The sequence below is a fragment of the Brachyhypopomus gauderio genome, unplaced genomic scaffold, assembly GCF_052324685.1.
Source record: "Brachyhypopomus gauderio isolate BG-103 unplaced genomic scaffold, BGAUD_0.2 sc78, whole genome shotgun sequence".
Lineage (NCBI taxonomy): Eukaryota > Metazoa > Chordata > Actinopteri > Gymnotiformes > Hypopomidae > Brachyhypopomus > Brachyhypopomus gauderio.
Window position 1 is genome coordinate 374,355 of NW_027506899.1, and position 18,668 is coordinate 393,022.

Consider the following 18,668-nt stretch of genomic DNA (forward strand, 5'->3'; position numbering starts at 1 on the left):
TTTCCTTTCACAGGAGAAAGTTGATAAAAATCTCCAACTGCAATTATAGACACATTTCCAAAAGCAGAATAATCTCCTTGTTGTTTAATTTGTCTCAATCTGCCATGAATATACGATAAGAGTTTATGATCAACCATTGAGATTTCATCAATAATGACTATTTGTAGATTTCCCAATTTAGCTCTCAGTGAATTTATCTTTTCATCTCCGAGCGGTTGATAAGGCAGCGTTACCTCGGGTGATATAGAGAAACAGTTGTGTATTGTTGCAGCGTCGATGTTAAATGCACTTACACCAGTTGGAGCTGTTATTAACACATGCGTCTCATCTGGATTATCTGACAATCGGGACAGGATGCGACATGATTCGTAGTATATTGCTCTGATTAACATGGATTTTCCAACACCACCTGGACCAGATATAAACACATGAAATGGCTGCGGGTTTTTAGCAAGTGTCTTTTCTAAACACCAATGTCGAATTTTGTAAAATATTTCAGACTGTTGTTCGTTTAGTGAACGAAGCACATACATTGCTTCCTCTTTTCGCATACCTTTCTCTTTTCCTATAGCACAGCGTGGTTCAGTTGGTAATAAATCAGGTATGTCAGCAGCAGAAATATTTTGCTCTATTTCATCAGTAGGATTTTCTTTTTTGTGAAGACATTCTAAACGTTCACGTTCATTCTCTGGACAGATTTCTGCCCAAGCATCTTCAACTAGACCGTTTCTTTTTAACTGTTCCTCGGCTTCATCTATTGTGTCAGCATCTTTCTCGAAATATGACATATTTAAGTCTACTATTGTTTTGACTGATTGGACTTCTTCATCAGAATATTTGATAAACCCAGTCTTATAAAAATCCTCATAAGTGTTGAAAGTTGGTGGCTTGAGTTGACAATCCAAATAATGAGGCAAAAACAATTGCAAAATACTTTGATAATGCTTCTCTGGATGTTTTGTGGGTGAAAAGCGAGCGTATCGCACAACAGCAGAATCTGTTCGTGTCCGTTTCCTTATGAATCCTAAGCTTTTCTCCAACTTTATGGCATCACGAGCTGAACTTTCAGATTTTGACAATATTCTGTACTCCGATGCAAAACTGGCTAAACACATCTGGGAAAATTCGTCCGTTTTTGGTCTATATCTGTATCTGTCTGTGATGCTGTTCATCCATATGTTTTGATTATCATCATTGTCATATTCAGCTCGCGTTTGTATTACGTGAAGTGGAAGACTCATTCTCACTACATTATCACCAGTAGGAATAAATTGCACTTTGCGAGAGGCTTCTTTCAGTTTCATGTTAGTAAGTCGGTACACACTTTCCTGAGCTGAAACTTCACGATTGTGCAAAAATACACTTCCGAGTTTCCGTAAAGCATGTTTAGCGTCAAGGTTACCTTGTTCTGTGGCTTCTTTTTGAGTACGTGACAAAAGCAATCCCATCTCTCTCTCAGCTTTGGAAATGTAAGAGATTATATACACAATGCAGGAATATGCATCAACTACAAACTGAATGTCCATATTTGCATTCCAACAACGTATAAGATCTCTGTTGTATTGGTTTACCCATATGTCACCTGGTTTTCTCTTTAGGACAAAAGTAGTTTTTCGAGACACTCTGATGTAAGCAGCTTCAAATATCTCTTGACTTATACCAAGCGAAGCAAATAACTCCTCAGTTGAATCAAAGATAACATCTGTATTCAATAACGCATCTTTTACTTTTTTCATGATAGCCTCTGCTACATCTTTTTCCATTGAAGGCATGTTATTACCTTTGGCTGATTCCACATAACTCTCATCTTTCTCTTTAGCATCTTTTTCAGGATTGTCAGTTTTACGCCTTGTTATAAATGTTCTGCTACTCGGTGGGCGTGGAAAATTAAAACGACAAGTTGTTTTCTTTTTTCTGCATGATTTTGAATGTCTTTTGCTGTGTTGTTGTACACTGGAAACAATGTCATGCATTTCTTTGTCATCCTCCGATGGCATTTCACATGTCACATAGTGATCTACAAATGACACAACTTCATCATCATCATTTTTGTCCACTTGAGGTGCATCTTTGACCCAAAACAAGCAGTGAGTGTGAGGTGAGCCACGCTGTTGAAATTCAACTCTGTAAAAGTAATCAACAATTTCGCCAATCGGTTGTGCTTCAGACATAATCACATCTTTAAGGAAACAGTGGAATCGATGTTCAAACATTCTGGCTGCTGTGACAGGGTTAGTTTTTAATAGAGCACATCTTTCTGACCAGTCTAGATCATCAGTAGAAGTTTCTCTCCCCTCTTGTTTGAGAATGGTTTGTAATAATTCTGGCCAACGCAGATCAGCAGATGAAAATGAGCAAAACCATGTGGGAATACCCAGTTGTCGTACCATTGCAAACAGGTCTTTTTGAACACTTTGCCAGAAAGGGGGTGTACCACGAATAGGTCTTAAGAATTTATACCCTTCATCAAAATTGAAAATGTTCTGCAAGGCTTCTCTGTTAGTCAACATTTCTGATGTAATCACAGGTTTGTTGCGTGTATCATGTCCTTTTCTCAATGCAATAGACACATTTGATACAATCTGATTTAACTCTGACAAATATTGACCATAAAAAATGTAATCCAAGTTCTTTGCAAAACGTCCGTCTGCGTTGAGTATTCTGGTGTTCAAGTATCTGCTCAGTGTAAGTTTCTCTTTTCTGTGGTCATGAAAAGTACCCATACCATTTGGAAATAGAACTGGAAAACACTTTGCCTCATTTGATTGATCATTCAAGAGCCTTACAGGATTATTACCTTCTGCAGGTGCCACAGACATTATGCCATCAAAGTGCTGATCCAAAACCTCTTGTGCAATATCAACAGGTTGTAAACAGGTATCCATGAACATACCGTGCTGTTGTCTGTCGTGCAAGGTTTCATCTATATCCACATCTTCAGATTCATTATTCTCCTCAATGTTTTCTTCATCAACATGCTGTGTACATGTGTCATCAGGCTCTTGTGTTTCATGTTCAGTTTTATTTAGTGGATTTACCCAGTCATTATTAAATGTCACATCTCTGTAAAAGTCATTATGTTGTTTGAGGTACAATAATGCTTCCTTTATTTTTTCTGTATTAACAAATTTGTACTCATAGTGTCCCTTGTAAGTCAATTTCCTCTTTAGTTTTATGCGAATCATCAAATCAACATTTTCTGTTCTTGGTAGCACTTCTGTTACATCTGTAATGTTAGATGGAACACACACAACAGGTCCATGAACACCATTCTGTCCACCTTTTGGTAAAGACACAAGTCTCATGAATGGAATATTCATCCCAATCAGATGTTGTTCAAGTGAGTTTAGATTGTGCAGTTCAGGTGGAATTGGTTGTAGTGCAAGATTGTTCATAACACTTTCTTCTGGCATTTTCCCATTAAGAATCTTTCTGTGACATGTGTAGCAAATCCACAGTGATCCAGCAGGGCCAGTTTGAATGTTACACTTAGGAACACAAGCATGATTACATCGATGTAAGTATGTGTCAGTAATACATCTCTCTGCTATGGAAACAACCTCCTGGGCTTTGTTGAGATATGTATCTTTTCTGCATTTGATTACTTGATTCTTGAACAATAGTCGATGGCATACTGAACACACATATTCAGGACCTGTACTTATTTTCTCTCTGAACTTTTCAATCACATAGTTAATATCTTTGTGTTTATTTTTTTCTGTGTTCTTTCTTTCTTTACTTCTGTTTTTAGTAACGTTAGCATAGCAGATGTCTGTTTTATACCTCTCAATACCAAGTTGTTTTTTAGCTGCTTGATGTTGAGGATCGGTATGATAAGCTTCAAAACTCCTCTCCATACTCCTCTCTTTTTTAGCCGTTTGATATTCTGGATCATTATGATAAGCTTCAAAACTCTTCTGTTTCTTAGCCGTTTGATATTCTGGATCGTTATGATAAGCTTCAAAACTCTGTCTTTTTATAGTCTCTCTGTGATGTTCATTTGTAGAATATTTATTAATACTTAATTGTTTCACATGTTCCCTGTGTTCCATGTCAGTGGCATATTTGTTTACACTTGCTTGTTTAACTTTTCCTCTGTGATCCATATCCGTGGCATATTTGTTTACACTTGCTTGTTTAACTTTTCCTCTGTGTTCCATATTCGTCGCATATTTGTTTATGCTTAATTGTTTATTCCGTTCTTTATGTTGCAAATTAGTTGCGTATTCAACACTGCTACGTGTTTTGACGATATCTCTGTATATTTCATTTTCACGGTATCGTTTCAGTGTTCTCTGAATCTTTTCCTCCTTTTTCTCTTGGCTTGTTTCATATTTGATTCTCCGTTTCTCAAGTTCAGATCGACTGTACTTTGTTTCTGATTTTCTGCTGTCACATCTCTGTAAACATACTGCGGCACAGGTCTGTCCATCAGGAACTTTAACACACGTCACCACTTCATAATGAGACTCGCTACAATGTTTGAGGTATATTCCCACATCTTGGTCGCAACTATTGCACGATGAATATTTTAGCCACGCATTTCTAGTGAATGTAAATATATTGGTAAAAAAAAGATCGGCTGCAGCTTGTATTTCAACTTCAGTAGCCCAGGTTCCCACGTATTTCATTCGGGAAGTAGAAAGATAATTTGCAACAGATGAAAACCCTTGTCGAAGACAACTAATGTACTTAGATTCATTTCTCTCCATTTGTGTAGTTACAGCACGTCGTATTTTTCTGTGTTCTTTCTCACTTCCGCTAATTGCAAATGCCAGTGATCTGAATAAACAGTTACCGTCACCAATGATAGTTTTTGTTTCACAAGGATCACCCATCGGTACTGGTATGATTTGGTCGCTACGAGCATGTTCGATGTACACAACGTTTTGCCTTAAACATAACGTCTTCTGCTGTTTCACTGTCAATGGACAAAACTGAAAGTATTCACGTTGTGTGTCGCCAATCAGCACGTCGCTGTCATTTCTCACAGATACATCGGTAAGGTTGTTTACATGCTTCATTCGTTTACCAACATGCAGTTCAGGTACCGTTTTCACCTCGGAATTGTTTTCAGCTGCTTTGCGTTTACTTTGCACGTTTGCTTTGCTACAGGGTTGTGAACGGTCAAATGCGTCACCTTTCTTAGTTTCATTTTCATTTGTGTTACGATTTCGTTTTAGCACACTGCTGTAGAGCTCTCGGTGTGTAGTGACAGACAAACCACCTTGTGTTTTCTCTTCCGTTGTGCTTCTGCCAGTTATGTTCACAACAACGCCAGTAACTTCAAATTGTGCTCCTTCAGCTTTCAGTGAAAGACCAAGTATCATAACGTGGTTAAGTAATGATTCCATGTCAGCATAAAAAGCAGCCAAACTCTTGCCCGAATCAATACGTGCACCGTTTTCGCTTCGTGAATGAGAGTCAATCAGCACATACCAGGAGTCTTGTTTAATGATAGCACATGTATTCTCTTTAACAGTAAACAAACATGCTTCACATTGCATAAACACTCTTCGGATTGCCTCATCATGTGACATAAGAACGTTTTGTAACGGTCCATATTCAGTGACACCAAACTTCCCAGTAAACATTTCATCATGAAAATTTATTGAAAAGTCATATCCACACACAGTGTATTCTGTAGGTACATCTGTAACATATAAATAGCCCAATGGATCATGAATTTTGCCAGCATCTCTTATATTGCTGTAGAATCTGTCACCATTCAGCAGAACATCATCAAGGTCTCTGATTGTCCAAGAAAGCACATTTTTCACTTTGTTAGTCATGATGGCAGTAATACTATTTGCAACACATTGTTTGTTACTGTTTACGCCAAACTTTGGATGAGCTTGATGAAAAGAACCTCTGAGCATATCCACATGTACACATTCATCAGAATCAGTTTTGCAGCTTGTATCTGGTAAGGTATTTGGCAAGTATTTGGCAATTGTATTTGGTAAGGTATTTGGCAAGGTATTTGGCAAGGTATTTGGCAAGGTATTTGGCAAGGTATTTGGCAAGGTATTTGGCAAGGTATTTGGCAAGGTATTTGGCAGGTATTTGGCAGCTTGAGTTTGTAAATGGCTTTGAGGAGTGCTCTTCAGGAGCACTCCCGTGTCAGTCAGACCTTTTTTGTCAAGGGATGAAGGCATAACCCCGTCAGTCAGAGACGAGATCTGGTCTGCAGGACAGCTGTGGCTCACAGGAACAGTCTCAGTCAGGACCTTTTTGTCAGGGGAAAAAGCCAGAACCCCGTCAGTCTGAGCCACAAGCCGCTCCGTAATCCTCCTCCTGGCTGCAGCCGACCTCAGCGAAGCTTTAGTGCGAGGCATCTGAAAATACAAACACACAACCAGTCAAAACCTATGATGTCTATCCCAACATGACATACTAATCAATCAATATTACTTAATACAAACAGCACATATCAAATCATAAAAAATAAAAAAAAAGTAAAACAAAATCAGAACAGACATTGTATTCGTGACAGGTGTATTCATGACTAATTTCTTACTTGCATACATTGTTACAGTATTGCATATAGAAATTACTGTGAAGTAAATGCCTTCATAACACCATGTTATACAAACTAAGCATTACTTTATAATCAAGGGACTTGATTCAAGGGACCATTTCCACTAATGTACATTTTTCAGAATACAATGAGCAAAACCACGCTTTACTGCTCATTTAAATGCTGTATAGCTTTAAAACAAATAACCACATCAGAATACTTGATCAGACAAGCTTAAGTTGCAAATATGTACATCACTAAAGACTTTCAGCTCAACAGTTTAAAAATGTATTGTGTGTGTGTGTGTGATGTGTTCAGCAGGCTTTGCTTCAACAGGACATTCTTGCTTCTTCCTTGTAACACCAACATTCATTCATCATCTGATTCAGGAGCTTGATGTCAGCAGCACCTGTGTAACAGCTGTTTCATATACTCTACTTGTGCTAAGCACTGATCACTTAGTGTATATATAAATAAACAATTTAACACATTAAATGTCTTTGTTCCAATAGCGTAGTTAGCCTAACAGACAAGTTAAACAAAAACATTCCATTTGGTTCCACTTTAGCAATTAAAACATATTACCACATAAATGCATTGTGAAACAGAATTTGTATTATGAAAATGTTGCTGGGTGTTCAGAATGTTATCGTGCCCATGCTAACTTCTAAGCAATAGTAGTTAAATTAATAATACATTGTTCAGCTCATCATTTGTGCACTTATTCAACTGGACACTAAACTCAACCATGTTTACTCACTATATAATAATTTTGTATACCACCACTCAACACTAAATCAACTTCACAGCTAAAATGCATGTGTGTGTGTCATCTTCATACAGCAGGCATTGCTCAAAGATTAATCTTGTGTGTGTGGCATCCTCAACCAGCAGGCGTTGAGTGGCATCCTCAACCAGCAGGCGTTGAGTGGCATCCTCAACCAGCAGGCGTTGAGTGGCATCCTCAACCAGCAGGCGTTGAGTGGCATCCTCAACCAGCAGGCGTTGAGTGGCCTCCTCAACCAGCAGGCGTTGAGTGGCCTCCTCAACCAGCAGGCGTTGTGTGTGTGCATGTGTGTTATTCTTGTGTCTTAATTGTCACACCAACAGCACATTTCACATCTTTCAAAGTTGATCAGTATCATGTAATCAGCAGCACATGTGATACCTGTTGCACATACTCACAACTGTATTACCATTTGATGGGCTATTTTATAGCATGCATTAAATATATCTAGCACAAAAACTACACATTCACTGCATTAATGTGATTAAAAATTTCAAACCTCAAAGCACAATTAAGACAGGGTACACATTGAACAGGACTTTGAGAAGTTGGAGCTGCGGTTTCTGAGTTCTCTTCTATACATTTTACATTATTGCTTCCAAGTGTTTACATATCACTACAGATACTCATCATAAATGAACAATTATTCTGCAGCACCATTAATTGTGTGCACCGTTTTATAAAGGTATACCAGTTCAACCACTGCTCATACACGATACACTTCAAACGTACCTTTAATGTGTTCCAGCACAATTCTCCTTCACCACAATTCTCCTTCACCAACAAGCTATTTATACAAAATAGACAAAACACATTTGTAACAGTTAGTAAACATTAAGGGGTTAAACAATTCATATGTATAATTTTAAAAAGCTGCTATAACGACATGAATCATCAATTGGACAAACACTTAGAATCTTTCTATTCTACTTAAGGCTACAGTTATACAGCATTACTAAAGCCCCATACTTATCAAGTTATTTGGCTAGTGTATATAAGTATGGAAGTTTATCTTTGTTCATTTTAAAATGAAAATGTGAAAATAATTAAAATATTAGTCCATTCTAACTTCTAAGCATCAATTTCAACACAGGTTGTTAAATTAATAATACTATATAATAATTTTGTATACACCACTCAACACAAAATCAACTCCACAGCTAAAATGCATGTGTGTGTGTGTGGCATCTTCATCCAGCAGGCGTTGTGTGTGGCATCTTCATCCAGCAGGCGTTGCTCCAAGATTATCGTGTGTGTGTGGCATCTTCAACCAGCAGGCGTTGTGTGTGTGTGTGTTATTATTCTTGTGTCTTAATTGTCACACCAACAGCACATTTCACATCTTTCAAAGTTGATCAGTATCATGTAATCAGCAGCACATGTGATACCTGTTGCACATACTCACAAGTGTATTACCATGTAATGGGCTATTTTATAGCATGCATTAAATATTTCTAGCGCAAATACTACACATTCACTGCATTAATGTGATTACTGCTGCATAATCTTTAAACTATTGGACAGAATATTCATGAGCCAATTAAACTGTGAGAATGCATCAAATTGTCCTCAACACAGAATACAATGAAGACTACTTCAAAACATCCGTTACACTGCAGTTTACTCTGTTCCAAATAGGAGTATAAATTTAGTCTAGGCAATAAGCAGGTTAACTTACTGTACCTAATCAAGTTTCAAACCTCAAAGCACAATTAAGAAACCACATTGAACAGAACTTTGAGAAGTTGGAGCTGCAGTTTCTGAGTTCTCTTCTATACATTTTACATTATTGCTTCCAAGTGTTTACATATCACTACAGATACTCATCATAAATGAACAATTATTCTGCAGCACATCAACTACTCTCACCATTCATTGTGTGCACTGTTTTATAAAAGTATACCAGTTCAACCACTGCTCATACACGATACACTTCAAACATACCTTTAATGTGTTCGAGCAGAATTCTCCTTCACCAACAGGCAATTCATAGAAAATAGACAGAACACATTTGTAACAGCTAGTAAACATTAATGGGTTAAAAGAATTCATATGTATAATTTTAAAAAGCTGCTATAACGACATGAATCATTAATTGGACACTTAGAATCTTTCTATTCTACTTAAGGCTAGTTATACAGCATCACTAAAGCACCATACTTATCAAGTTTTTGGGCTAGTGTATATAAGTATGGAAGCTTTTCTGTGTCAATATTAAAATGAAAATGTAGCCTAACACGCATGTTCCACACATACAAGCAACTTTGAGCTCAAAATTCAAATGCAATAACTCCATTTACATTTGCAATGTGATAGACATCTATTCATATTTCACATACATTTTGGTGCTGACAAACCACCGACATAAAAAAACATTCACATTCAGACTAGTATAAAAAAGCACAAATTACCTCTGCAAGCACGTACATTTTTATACACAACGTAAAAAATTATATACATAACATACTCATAGTCCATTATTTTGACTAAAAAAATTAAAACCTGTGCGTGACTTCAGGTTTTCCGAGCACAAAACATGCATAGCAATACTCGACCCAGCAGACGCTTCATTTACCCAAATACACCATTATCTGGGCTACATTAAACCATATACCCGCATAAGAATAAACGTTTAAACGAATCGCCCGACTGTACAGTTATAAATCAGTACATGTAAGTGCTACTACTTCTATGCCTACTCAGCCAGCGCCCTCGTGGTCAGCTGCACTGGGCGCCGCCATTACAGGCACAAGACCCACACGCCATCTTAGAGCAACTACAAAAACGCTCTTACTCATACATGTACAATGCATGTATACTTGCTCATACATGTACACTGCAAATATGTGTAACATCAAATAACTCGTTTTCATGAAAGAACTAGGCAATATACATGAAAACTGATGGCACTCTGGACAACTACAACAGCACAAAAACCTCCCGCTAGCATACGCACGGAACATGCTAGCGTTGTACTAGCGAACGCACTAACCACGTTATAACATACTTTAATCCTTTATTTAGCTCATTTGCCATCTCATACACTAAAACGTCCATCTAAACACAATTAACCAAACAATCTAGAGCAAAAATCCGACGTCAAAAACAACACATTTCTGACATTTGTCTAATCGGACTAGCATGCTAAGCGCAAACAGCATGATAGCATTGAACAAGCACACGCGCTAATTACATTATAACATACTTTTATTCTTAATTTATCTAATTATCTCCCTCACTAAACTTTACGTACACACAGGTAACTTTATCACAAACAAGAACATTAACCCAGCATATTAAAAAACAGCACATTTTAGACAATTGTCTTACACTACTTAAGAGACCAAAGCACATCTTACCTCAACAAGAGCAGAATGAACGAAAGAACCTGATCGCACGTGCTAGGGAACATTCTGGGGCGGGGCCATCGACCAGAACAGGATACACGGGCAGCAGACACCCTTCAACAACCACAACGACTTTAAGTCCACATTAGTCAATCTTTTAACGCCATCACATTTGTTGTGATCCTAATATTTATGATTCTGAAAATCAAATATTTAGAAGTAAATGTCTTGTGTGGTTTTCATGTCCCATGGCCTCAAAAACGCACACACACAGCCCTGTAACTTAAGTAAACATGCACTCACTTTCTTTATTATACTTGGCTACCACAAGAACACCATGACAAACCAAAATAAGTATTTGTCAGCATGTTGATAAATTCTGTTTTTTTTTTTATTATTATTATTTAGTCATGTTTTTTACTGCCTAGGCCTATTGTCTAGACTTCTCATTAAGAAATCCACTTCAAGCATTCTAATCAAAACGTATCACATATAGCATAAACACTCACAGATCTACCTACAGTACTCACTACACATGGTCTTTCTCCCTCTTATCTCTCTCTGTATTACACACTCCACCATATTATGTCAGACATGCTCACTGTGACAACTAACACTGCCCATTATACACACACAGACACACATTCACATACAGCCCTTACTCATGAACACTTTCACATAATCACAACAAACCTATCTCTCTCTCTCTCTCGCTCTCTCTCTCTCTCTCTCTCTCTCTCTCTCTCTCTCTCTCTCTCTCTCTTATTACACATGCACACACATGCACTGGCCTACCTATTGGTTTCATATACACATTGCTTCACCCATACCTACCCAGTGATTACATACATGCTTACGCATTTCAGTCATAGGTTCAGCACATACACTACATACACCATCATCAGACATGTGAGTTGTCTGTGACAACTGACACTCCTAAAACCTCTTCATGACATATATATTTCATATTGCAACTGCCCCATAATTACACTGCCCTAGCCATTCTTATCCATACTTCAGGGACTAACAATCACATGCACAAACTAACATTTAGTTTGTTTTTGATAACACTCACACACTCTCTCTATCACACACACACACATGCCTTCCTAGGCAAACAAATACAGCTCTAGCTCATGAATGCTTTCATGTACTCACACCAAACGTCACAGGCACACTCCTGTCTTGTCAGACATGTGAGTTCACTGTGACAACTGACACTGCCCATTATACACACACTCACTGCTGTGTAGTGAAAGTCTAAACAGCGAATGCCAGGGTGAGTCTGACTCCTCAGCCCACAGCTCTGCCCAGTTTTGGGGAGGGCTTGATTTCAGAGCTCAACTAGGTGAGGAAAAGCAATATGTAGCCTTTCCCTTTTACTCTTCCATCTAGAGGTTGCTGAGCACTTAACCACTTAACGCACGCACACACACACACACACACACACACACACACACACACACACACACACACACACACACACACACACACACACACACACACACGTGCAGTCAAAGGCCAAGTGGTTTATATATGCAAACTGAGTGAAAGTCACAATGTACACGAGTAGATGATTGGCAAATATTTTTATTAAAGATGAAATGATGAGTGATGGGTTTGTTTTGGTTTACAAAGATAAACAACTGACAATCAATAAGAGCTGTGTGAAGGATATATACAGCATGCTAAACAATGTAGTCCTACAAGAAATAACTGATAATTATGATCACAACAAGCATAGTCATCTACTTAGTTGTCATTCCTGAGAAGTCGTAGGCACTATGATAGTGCTTCTGTATGTGGTATGAGAAGACGACTAAACACCAGTAGCCAATCTGTGCAACAAATGTCATGGTAGAGGTGCAAATGTGCATAACAAGTGGTCCAATAATTGCAGTATTTTTCATGCATTGTGTGAGTCCTGTAGTGCTTCATAGTGTCTTACAATGAAAGAAAGTCCAGAAATGACTGGAAATGTGAATGCAGAAATCAACAGTGCACCGGAGAGTACAGATTTCTCAAGCTGTTCATATTTCAATTCACATGCAACTCACATAGTATGTTAAGGCATAACATTGCCTATTATACGCAAACACAAACACACACATTCACATATACAGCCCTAATTCATGAACACTCAATCACACCAAGCCTATCTCTCTCAGTCTATTACACATGCACACACACATGTACTGGCCTACCTATGGGTTTCAAATACACATTGCCCTAGCCATACCTACCCAGTGACGACACAAACACACACGTGCACAAGCACAGGCACACACATGCTTACTCAAGTGTTTGCATCTCAGTCACAGGTTCAGCAGGGAGTGACACAGAGCCTCAGTCTCCCACACACGCTGCCACTCACACAAACATCCCCCCGTCAACCACCACACAATATGTGGGAAACGTATTGTAATTGCTGAAATTTTTCTTATTATTAGGGTTCACACACATAGTGTGGGAAACCTATTGTAATTGTTAGGTTATTTCTTCTTCTTTTGGTCCATATCTCCCACACTGTAGGTCCTAGAAATAAAATTCCACTTCAGTTGCATTCCTTGGCTCTAGCCAAACGAAAAAGCCTCAAGATCCGCCCACTTAGATTTTTTGCTAATTTGCATAATAAGCAAAACTACTTTTTTATACGATTTTGGTGTCAAAATATTCACAAGAATCTCATTATCAAACATTTCGAAATTTCCATACAGTCTGGTTGTCACATGTCAATCAATAGCTCAGAGGAGTGGCGAAATTTACTTAAAAAGCTGTATCTCAGCAACGCTTTGACCAATCTTCATGAAAATTTATCAGTTGTTAGGGCAAATGACTCAGAGGTCACAGGTCAAAGCTGGCCACGATTGTCCAATAGGGGGCGCTATAACATGGGAAAAACTGTTTCTCAGAAACCATTAGTCACATCAAGCCAAAACTTTACAGGCATCATCAGGGGCCCAATTGATATCAAGACACACAATGATGACATCATCACTCAAAAAACCATTTATAGCCTGAGGTCTTTGTGAGGTATACCAAGTTTGGTTCAAACTGTCGGGGGCGCTACAGTACCCAAAAACCTAAGAAAACATAAAAACTCATGCTGCAATCTTGTTATGCAGAATACAGACAAGTAATTGGTCTTGTATGATCCAGATCAATGAGTTCTATAACATTGCAATTACATCTTATAACAAAAAGTGCACTGCCTGACCAGAAATGAACCTTTTAATTCACCAAAATGTCATATTGCATTACTGAGATTAATGAGATATCAGTATGGTAGTACTTGGGCTCCATCTAGTGGCCAAACATCGGAACGGACTGAAAACTATTTCTCACATGAAATACCACACAAACACACACACAAAGCTGATCTCAGCATGTGATTTAGTTCTGTGATTTGAATCATTTTGCCAATACAAATTATTTTGATCCTTTTGGGCCTTTAGTGCCCCAATTGAACATTTTTTTGCACATTGATTTATTTGTGCATTTTTTCCACTCAAACAGCTTCTTTTGGGTCTAAAGGACCTATTGGGTCTATTGCCTATTGAAGCCAAGTGGCCTATTCGTGTGTGAACCCGCCAATTGCCGCTTGCGGCTATATTTCTTCTTATTATTAGGGTTCACACACGTAGTGTGGGAAACCTATTGTAATTGTCGGGTTTTTTCTTTCTTATTATTATTATTATTATTATTATTTTTCTCCGCATAAAACGCATACTGCAGCCTAGACCGTAAGGCCCAGAGACACCAAACTTGGCAGAATGGTGTAGTCTCTTTGCGAGACCGTGCCAAAGCACAGAGACCCACATTGGCCTGATGGTGGCGCTATAGCGCACCATTTTGCGTTTTGGTCCATATCTTCCAAACCGTATGGCCTAGAAACAAAATTCCACTTCAGGTGCATTCCTTGGCTTCAGACAAACAAAAAAGCCTCAAGAACCATTAAGCTCCGCCTACTTAGATTTTTTGCTAATTTGCATAATATGCAAAACCTACTTTTTTGTACTAGTCCCTGGTTTTTCATCGGATCACCACAACCTTGGTGTCAAAATATTCAGGAGAATCTCATTATCAACGTTGCTTAAAAACATTTTGAGATTTGCATACAGTCTGGTTGTCACATGTCAATCAATAGCTCCAAGGCGTGGCCAAATTTACTTAAACAGCCATATCTCAGCAACGCTTTGACGGATCTTCATAAAACTTTAACAGTTGTTAGGGCACATGACTCCGAGGTCATAGCTCAAAGCTGGCCACGATTGTCCAATAGGGGGCGCTATAACATGGGAAAAACTGTATCACAGAAACCATTAGTCACATCAAGCCAAAACTTTACAGGCATCATCAGGGGCCCAAGTGATATAAAGACACACAATGATGACATCATCACTAAAAAAACAGTGCCGCCATGAGCCAATTAATTTTTATTTGAATTAATTGGCCATTTGACAGACTTACCATTGGCCAAACAACATGAAACCTCACCACTGTGCATATCTCAGGACTATGTGTCATGCTGTGCAGTTTTAAAACATTTGGCCACTAGGTGGCGCTATTTGTGAAAATCATGCATAACTCCTCCAAATTTTCACTTAGGAACATGCAACTTGTTTCTTTTTATTCCTTGCAGTAGACCTGACAACTTTGCAATTACAAGTCTTTTTAAAAAATGCATAGTTTTGTCACATTCATCTATTGTTTGAAAATAGCTATTTACAAACTAGTCATAGGAATTTGATCCAATTATGGAAAAATTGCTATGAGCATAATCAGTAGACTCTGTAGGTAAAAACTGAGTAAAAAAATGTTGGATTTTTATTTATCTGATTGGTCCATTTTCCCATTATATCATTGTGGCCATGCCATATATGACCTATATTGCTATAACTCATAAACCAGGTATGCAATCAATTCCCAATTTGAAAGGCTTTTATATCCTGAAGTCCTTGTGAGGTATGCCAAGGTTGGTTCAAATAGGCCGGTCGAGGGCGCTACAGTACCCAAAAACCTAAGAAAACATAAAAACTCATGCTGCAATCTTGTTATGCAGAATACAGACAAGTAATTGGTCTTGTATGATCCAGATCAATAAGTTCTATAACATTGCAATTGCATCTTATAACAAAAAGTGCACTGCCTGACCAGAAATGAACCTTTTATTTCACCAAAATGTCATATTGCATTACTGAGATTAATGAGATATCAGTATGATGGTACTTGGGCTCCATCTAGTGGCCAAACACCGAAACTGACTGAAAACTATTGCTCACATGAAACACCACACAAACACACACTAAGCTGATCTCAGCATGTGATTTAGTTCTGTGATCTGAATCATTTTGCCAATACACATTATTTTGATCCTTTTCGGTCTTTAGTGCCTCAACTGAATCTTTTTTTTTTTACATAAAGTACACAGCCTGACCAGAAACTAACCTTTTAATTCACCAAAATGTCCTATTTCATTACTGACATTAATGAGATATCAGTATGGTAGTACTTGGCCTCCATCTAGTGGCCATATTCTGACTGAAAACTTGCTCACATGAAATACCACACAAACACACACAAAGCTGATCTCAGCATGTGATTTAGTTCTGTGATCTGAATTATTTTGCCAATACTCATTATTTTTATCCTTTTGGCCCTTTAGTGCCCCAATTGAACCTTATTTTGCACATTGATTTATTTGTGCATTTTTTCCACTCAAACAGCTTCATTTTCACATTTAGGGTCTAAAGGACCTTTTGGGCCTCTGCCTATTGAGGCCAAGAAGCCTATTCGTGTGTGAACCCGCCAATTGCCGCTTGCGGCTATATTTATTATTATTATTTTTCTCCGCATAAAACGCATACTGCAGCCTAGACCGTAAAGGCCAGAGACACCAAACTTGGCAGAATGGTGTAGTCTCTTTGCGAGACCGTGCTAAAGCACAGAGACCCACATTGGCCTGATGGTGGCGCTATAGCGCACCATTTTGCGTTTTGGTCCATATCTCCCAAACCGTAGGGCCTAGAAACAAAATTCCACTTCTGATGTATTCCTTGGCTCAAGCCAAACAAAAAAGCCTCAAGAACCATTAAGCTCCGCCTACTTAGATTTTTTGCTAATTTGCATAATATGCAAAACCTACTTTTTTGTACTAGTCCCTGGTTTTTCATCGGATCACCACAACCTTGGTGTCAAAATATTCAGGAGAATCTCATTATCAACGTTGCTTAAAAACATTTTGAGATTTGCATACAGTCTGGTTGTCACATGTCAATCAATAGCTCCAAGGCGTGGCCAAATTTACTTAAACAGCCATATCTCAGCAACGCTTTGACGGATCTTCATAAAACTTTAACAGTTGTTAGGGCACATGACTCCGAGGTCATAGGTCAAAGCTGGCCACGATCGTCCAATAGGGGGCGCTATAACATGGGAAAAACTGTATCTCAGAAACCATTAGTCACATCAAGCCAAAACTTTACAGGCATCATCAGGGGCCCAAGTGATATCAAGACACACAATGATGACATCATCACTCAAAAAACATGGCCGCCATGAGCCAATTAATTTTTATTTGAATTAATTGGCCATTTGACAGACTTACCATTGGCCAAACAACATGAAACCTTACCACTGTGCATATCTCAGGACTATGTGTCATGCTGTGCAGTTTTAAAACATTTGGCCACAAGGTGGCGCTATTTGTGAAAATCATGCATAACTCCTCCAAATTTTCACTTAGGAACATGCAACTTGTTTCTTTTTATTCCTTGCAGTAGACCTGACAACTTTGCAATTACAAGTCCTATTAAAAAATGCATACTTTTGTCACATTCATCTATTGTTTGAAAATAGCTATTTACAAACTAGTCATAGGAATTTGATCCAATTATGGAAAAATTGCTATGAGCATAATCAGTAGACTCTGTAGGTAAAAACTGATTAAAAAAATAATGGATTTCTATTTATCTGATTGGTCCATTTTCCCATTATATCATTGTGGCCATGCCATATATGACCTATATTGCTATAACTCATAAACCATGTATGCAATCAACTCCCAATTTGAAAGGCTTTTATATCGTGAAGTCCTTGTGAGGTATGCCAAGTTTGGTTCAAATTGGCCTGTCGGGGGCGCTACAGTACCCAAAAACCTAAGAAAACATAAAAACTCATGCTGCAATCTTGTTATGCAGAATACAGACAAGTAATTGGTCTTGTATGATCCAGATCAATAAGTTCTATAACATTGCAATTGCATCTTATAACAAAAAGTGCACTGCCTGACCAGAAATGAACCTTTTAATTCACCAAAATGTCATTGCATTACTGATAAAAATGAGATATCAGTATGATGGTACTTGGGCTCCATCTAGTGGCCAAACACCGAAACTGACTGAAAACTATTGCTCACATGAAACACCACACAAACACACACAAAGCTGATCTCAGCATGTGATTTAGTTCTGTGATCTGAATCATTTTGCCAATACACATTATTTTGATCCTTTTCGGCCTTTAGTGCCCCAATTGAACATTTTTTTGCACATTGATTTATTTGTGCATTTTTTCCACTCAAACAGCTTCTTTTGGGTCTAAAGGACCTATTGGGTCTATTGCCTATTGAAGCCAAGTGGCCTATTCGTGTGTGAACCCGCCAATTGCCGCTTGCGGCTATATTTATTATTATTTTTCTCCGCATAAAACGCATACTGCAGCCTAGACCGTAAGGCCCAGAGACACCAAACTTGGCAGAATGGTGTAGTCTCTTTGCGAGACCGTGCCAAAGCACAGAGACCCACATTGGCCTGATGGTGGCGCTATAGCGCACCATTTTGCGTTTTGGTCCATATCTTCCAAACCGTATGGCCTAGAAACAAAATTCCACTTCAGGTGCATTCCTTGGCTTCAGACAAACAAAAAAGCCTCAAGAACCATTAAGCTCCGCCTACTTAGATTTTTTGCTAATTTGCATAATATGCAAAACCTACTTTTTTGTACTAGTCCCTGG

The 18,668-nt window shown here is 38.3% G+C and overlaps 2 protein-coding genes across 2 annotated transcripts in view; both read right to left on the reverse strand.

Moving 5' to 3' along the window:
* The window catches only part of LOC143492533 (uncharacterized), a 695,466-nt gene that overhangs the window by 352,346 nt on the left and 324,452 nt on the right, over window positions 1-18,668 (reverse strand). The window lies entirely within an intron of this gene.
* LOC143492529 (uncharacterized) overlaps window positions 1-18,668 on the reverse strand; it is a 147,689-nt gene that overhangs the window by 414 nt on the left and 128,607 nt on the right. Inside the window, exons 5-9 of the mRNA XM_076990857.1 lie at window positions 8,040-8,094; window positions 6,004-6,338; window positions 5,141-5,967; window positions 554-4,438; window positions 294-409 (exon numbers count right to left, since the gene is read on the reverse strand). Of these exons, the coding sequence (XP_076846972.1) occupies window positions 294-409; window positions 554-4,438; window positions 5,141-5,967; window positions 6,004-6,338 (5,163 nt within the window). The 5' untranslated portion in view covers window positions 8,040-8,094. The remainder of the gene's footprint in view (window positions 1-293; window positions 410-553; window positions 4,439-5,140; window positions 5,968-6,003; window positions 6,339-8,039; window positions 8,095-18,668) is intronic.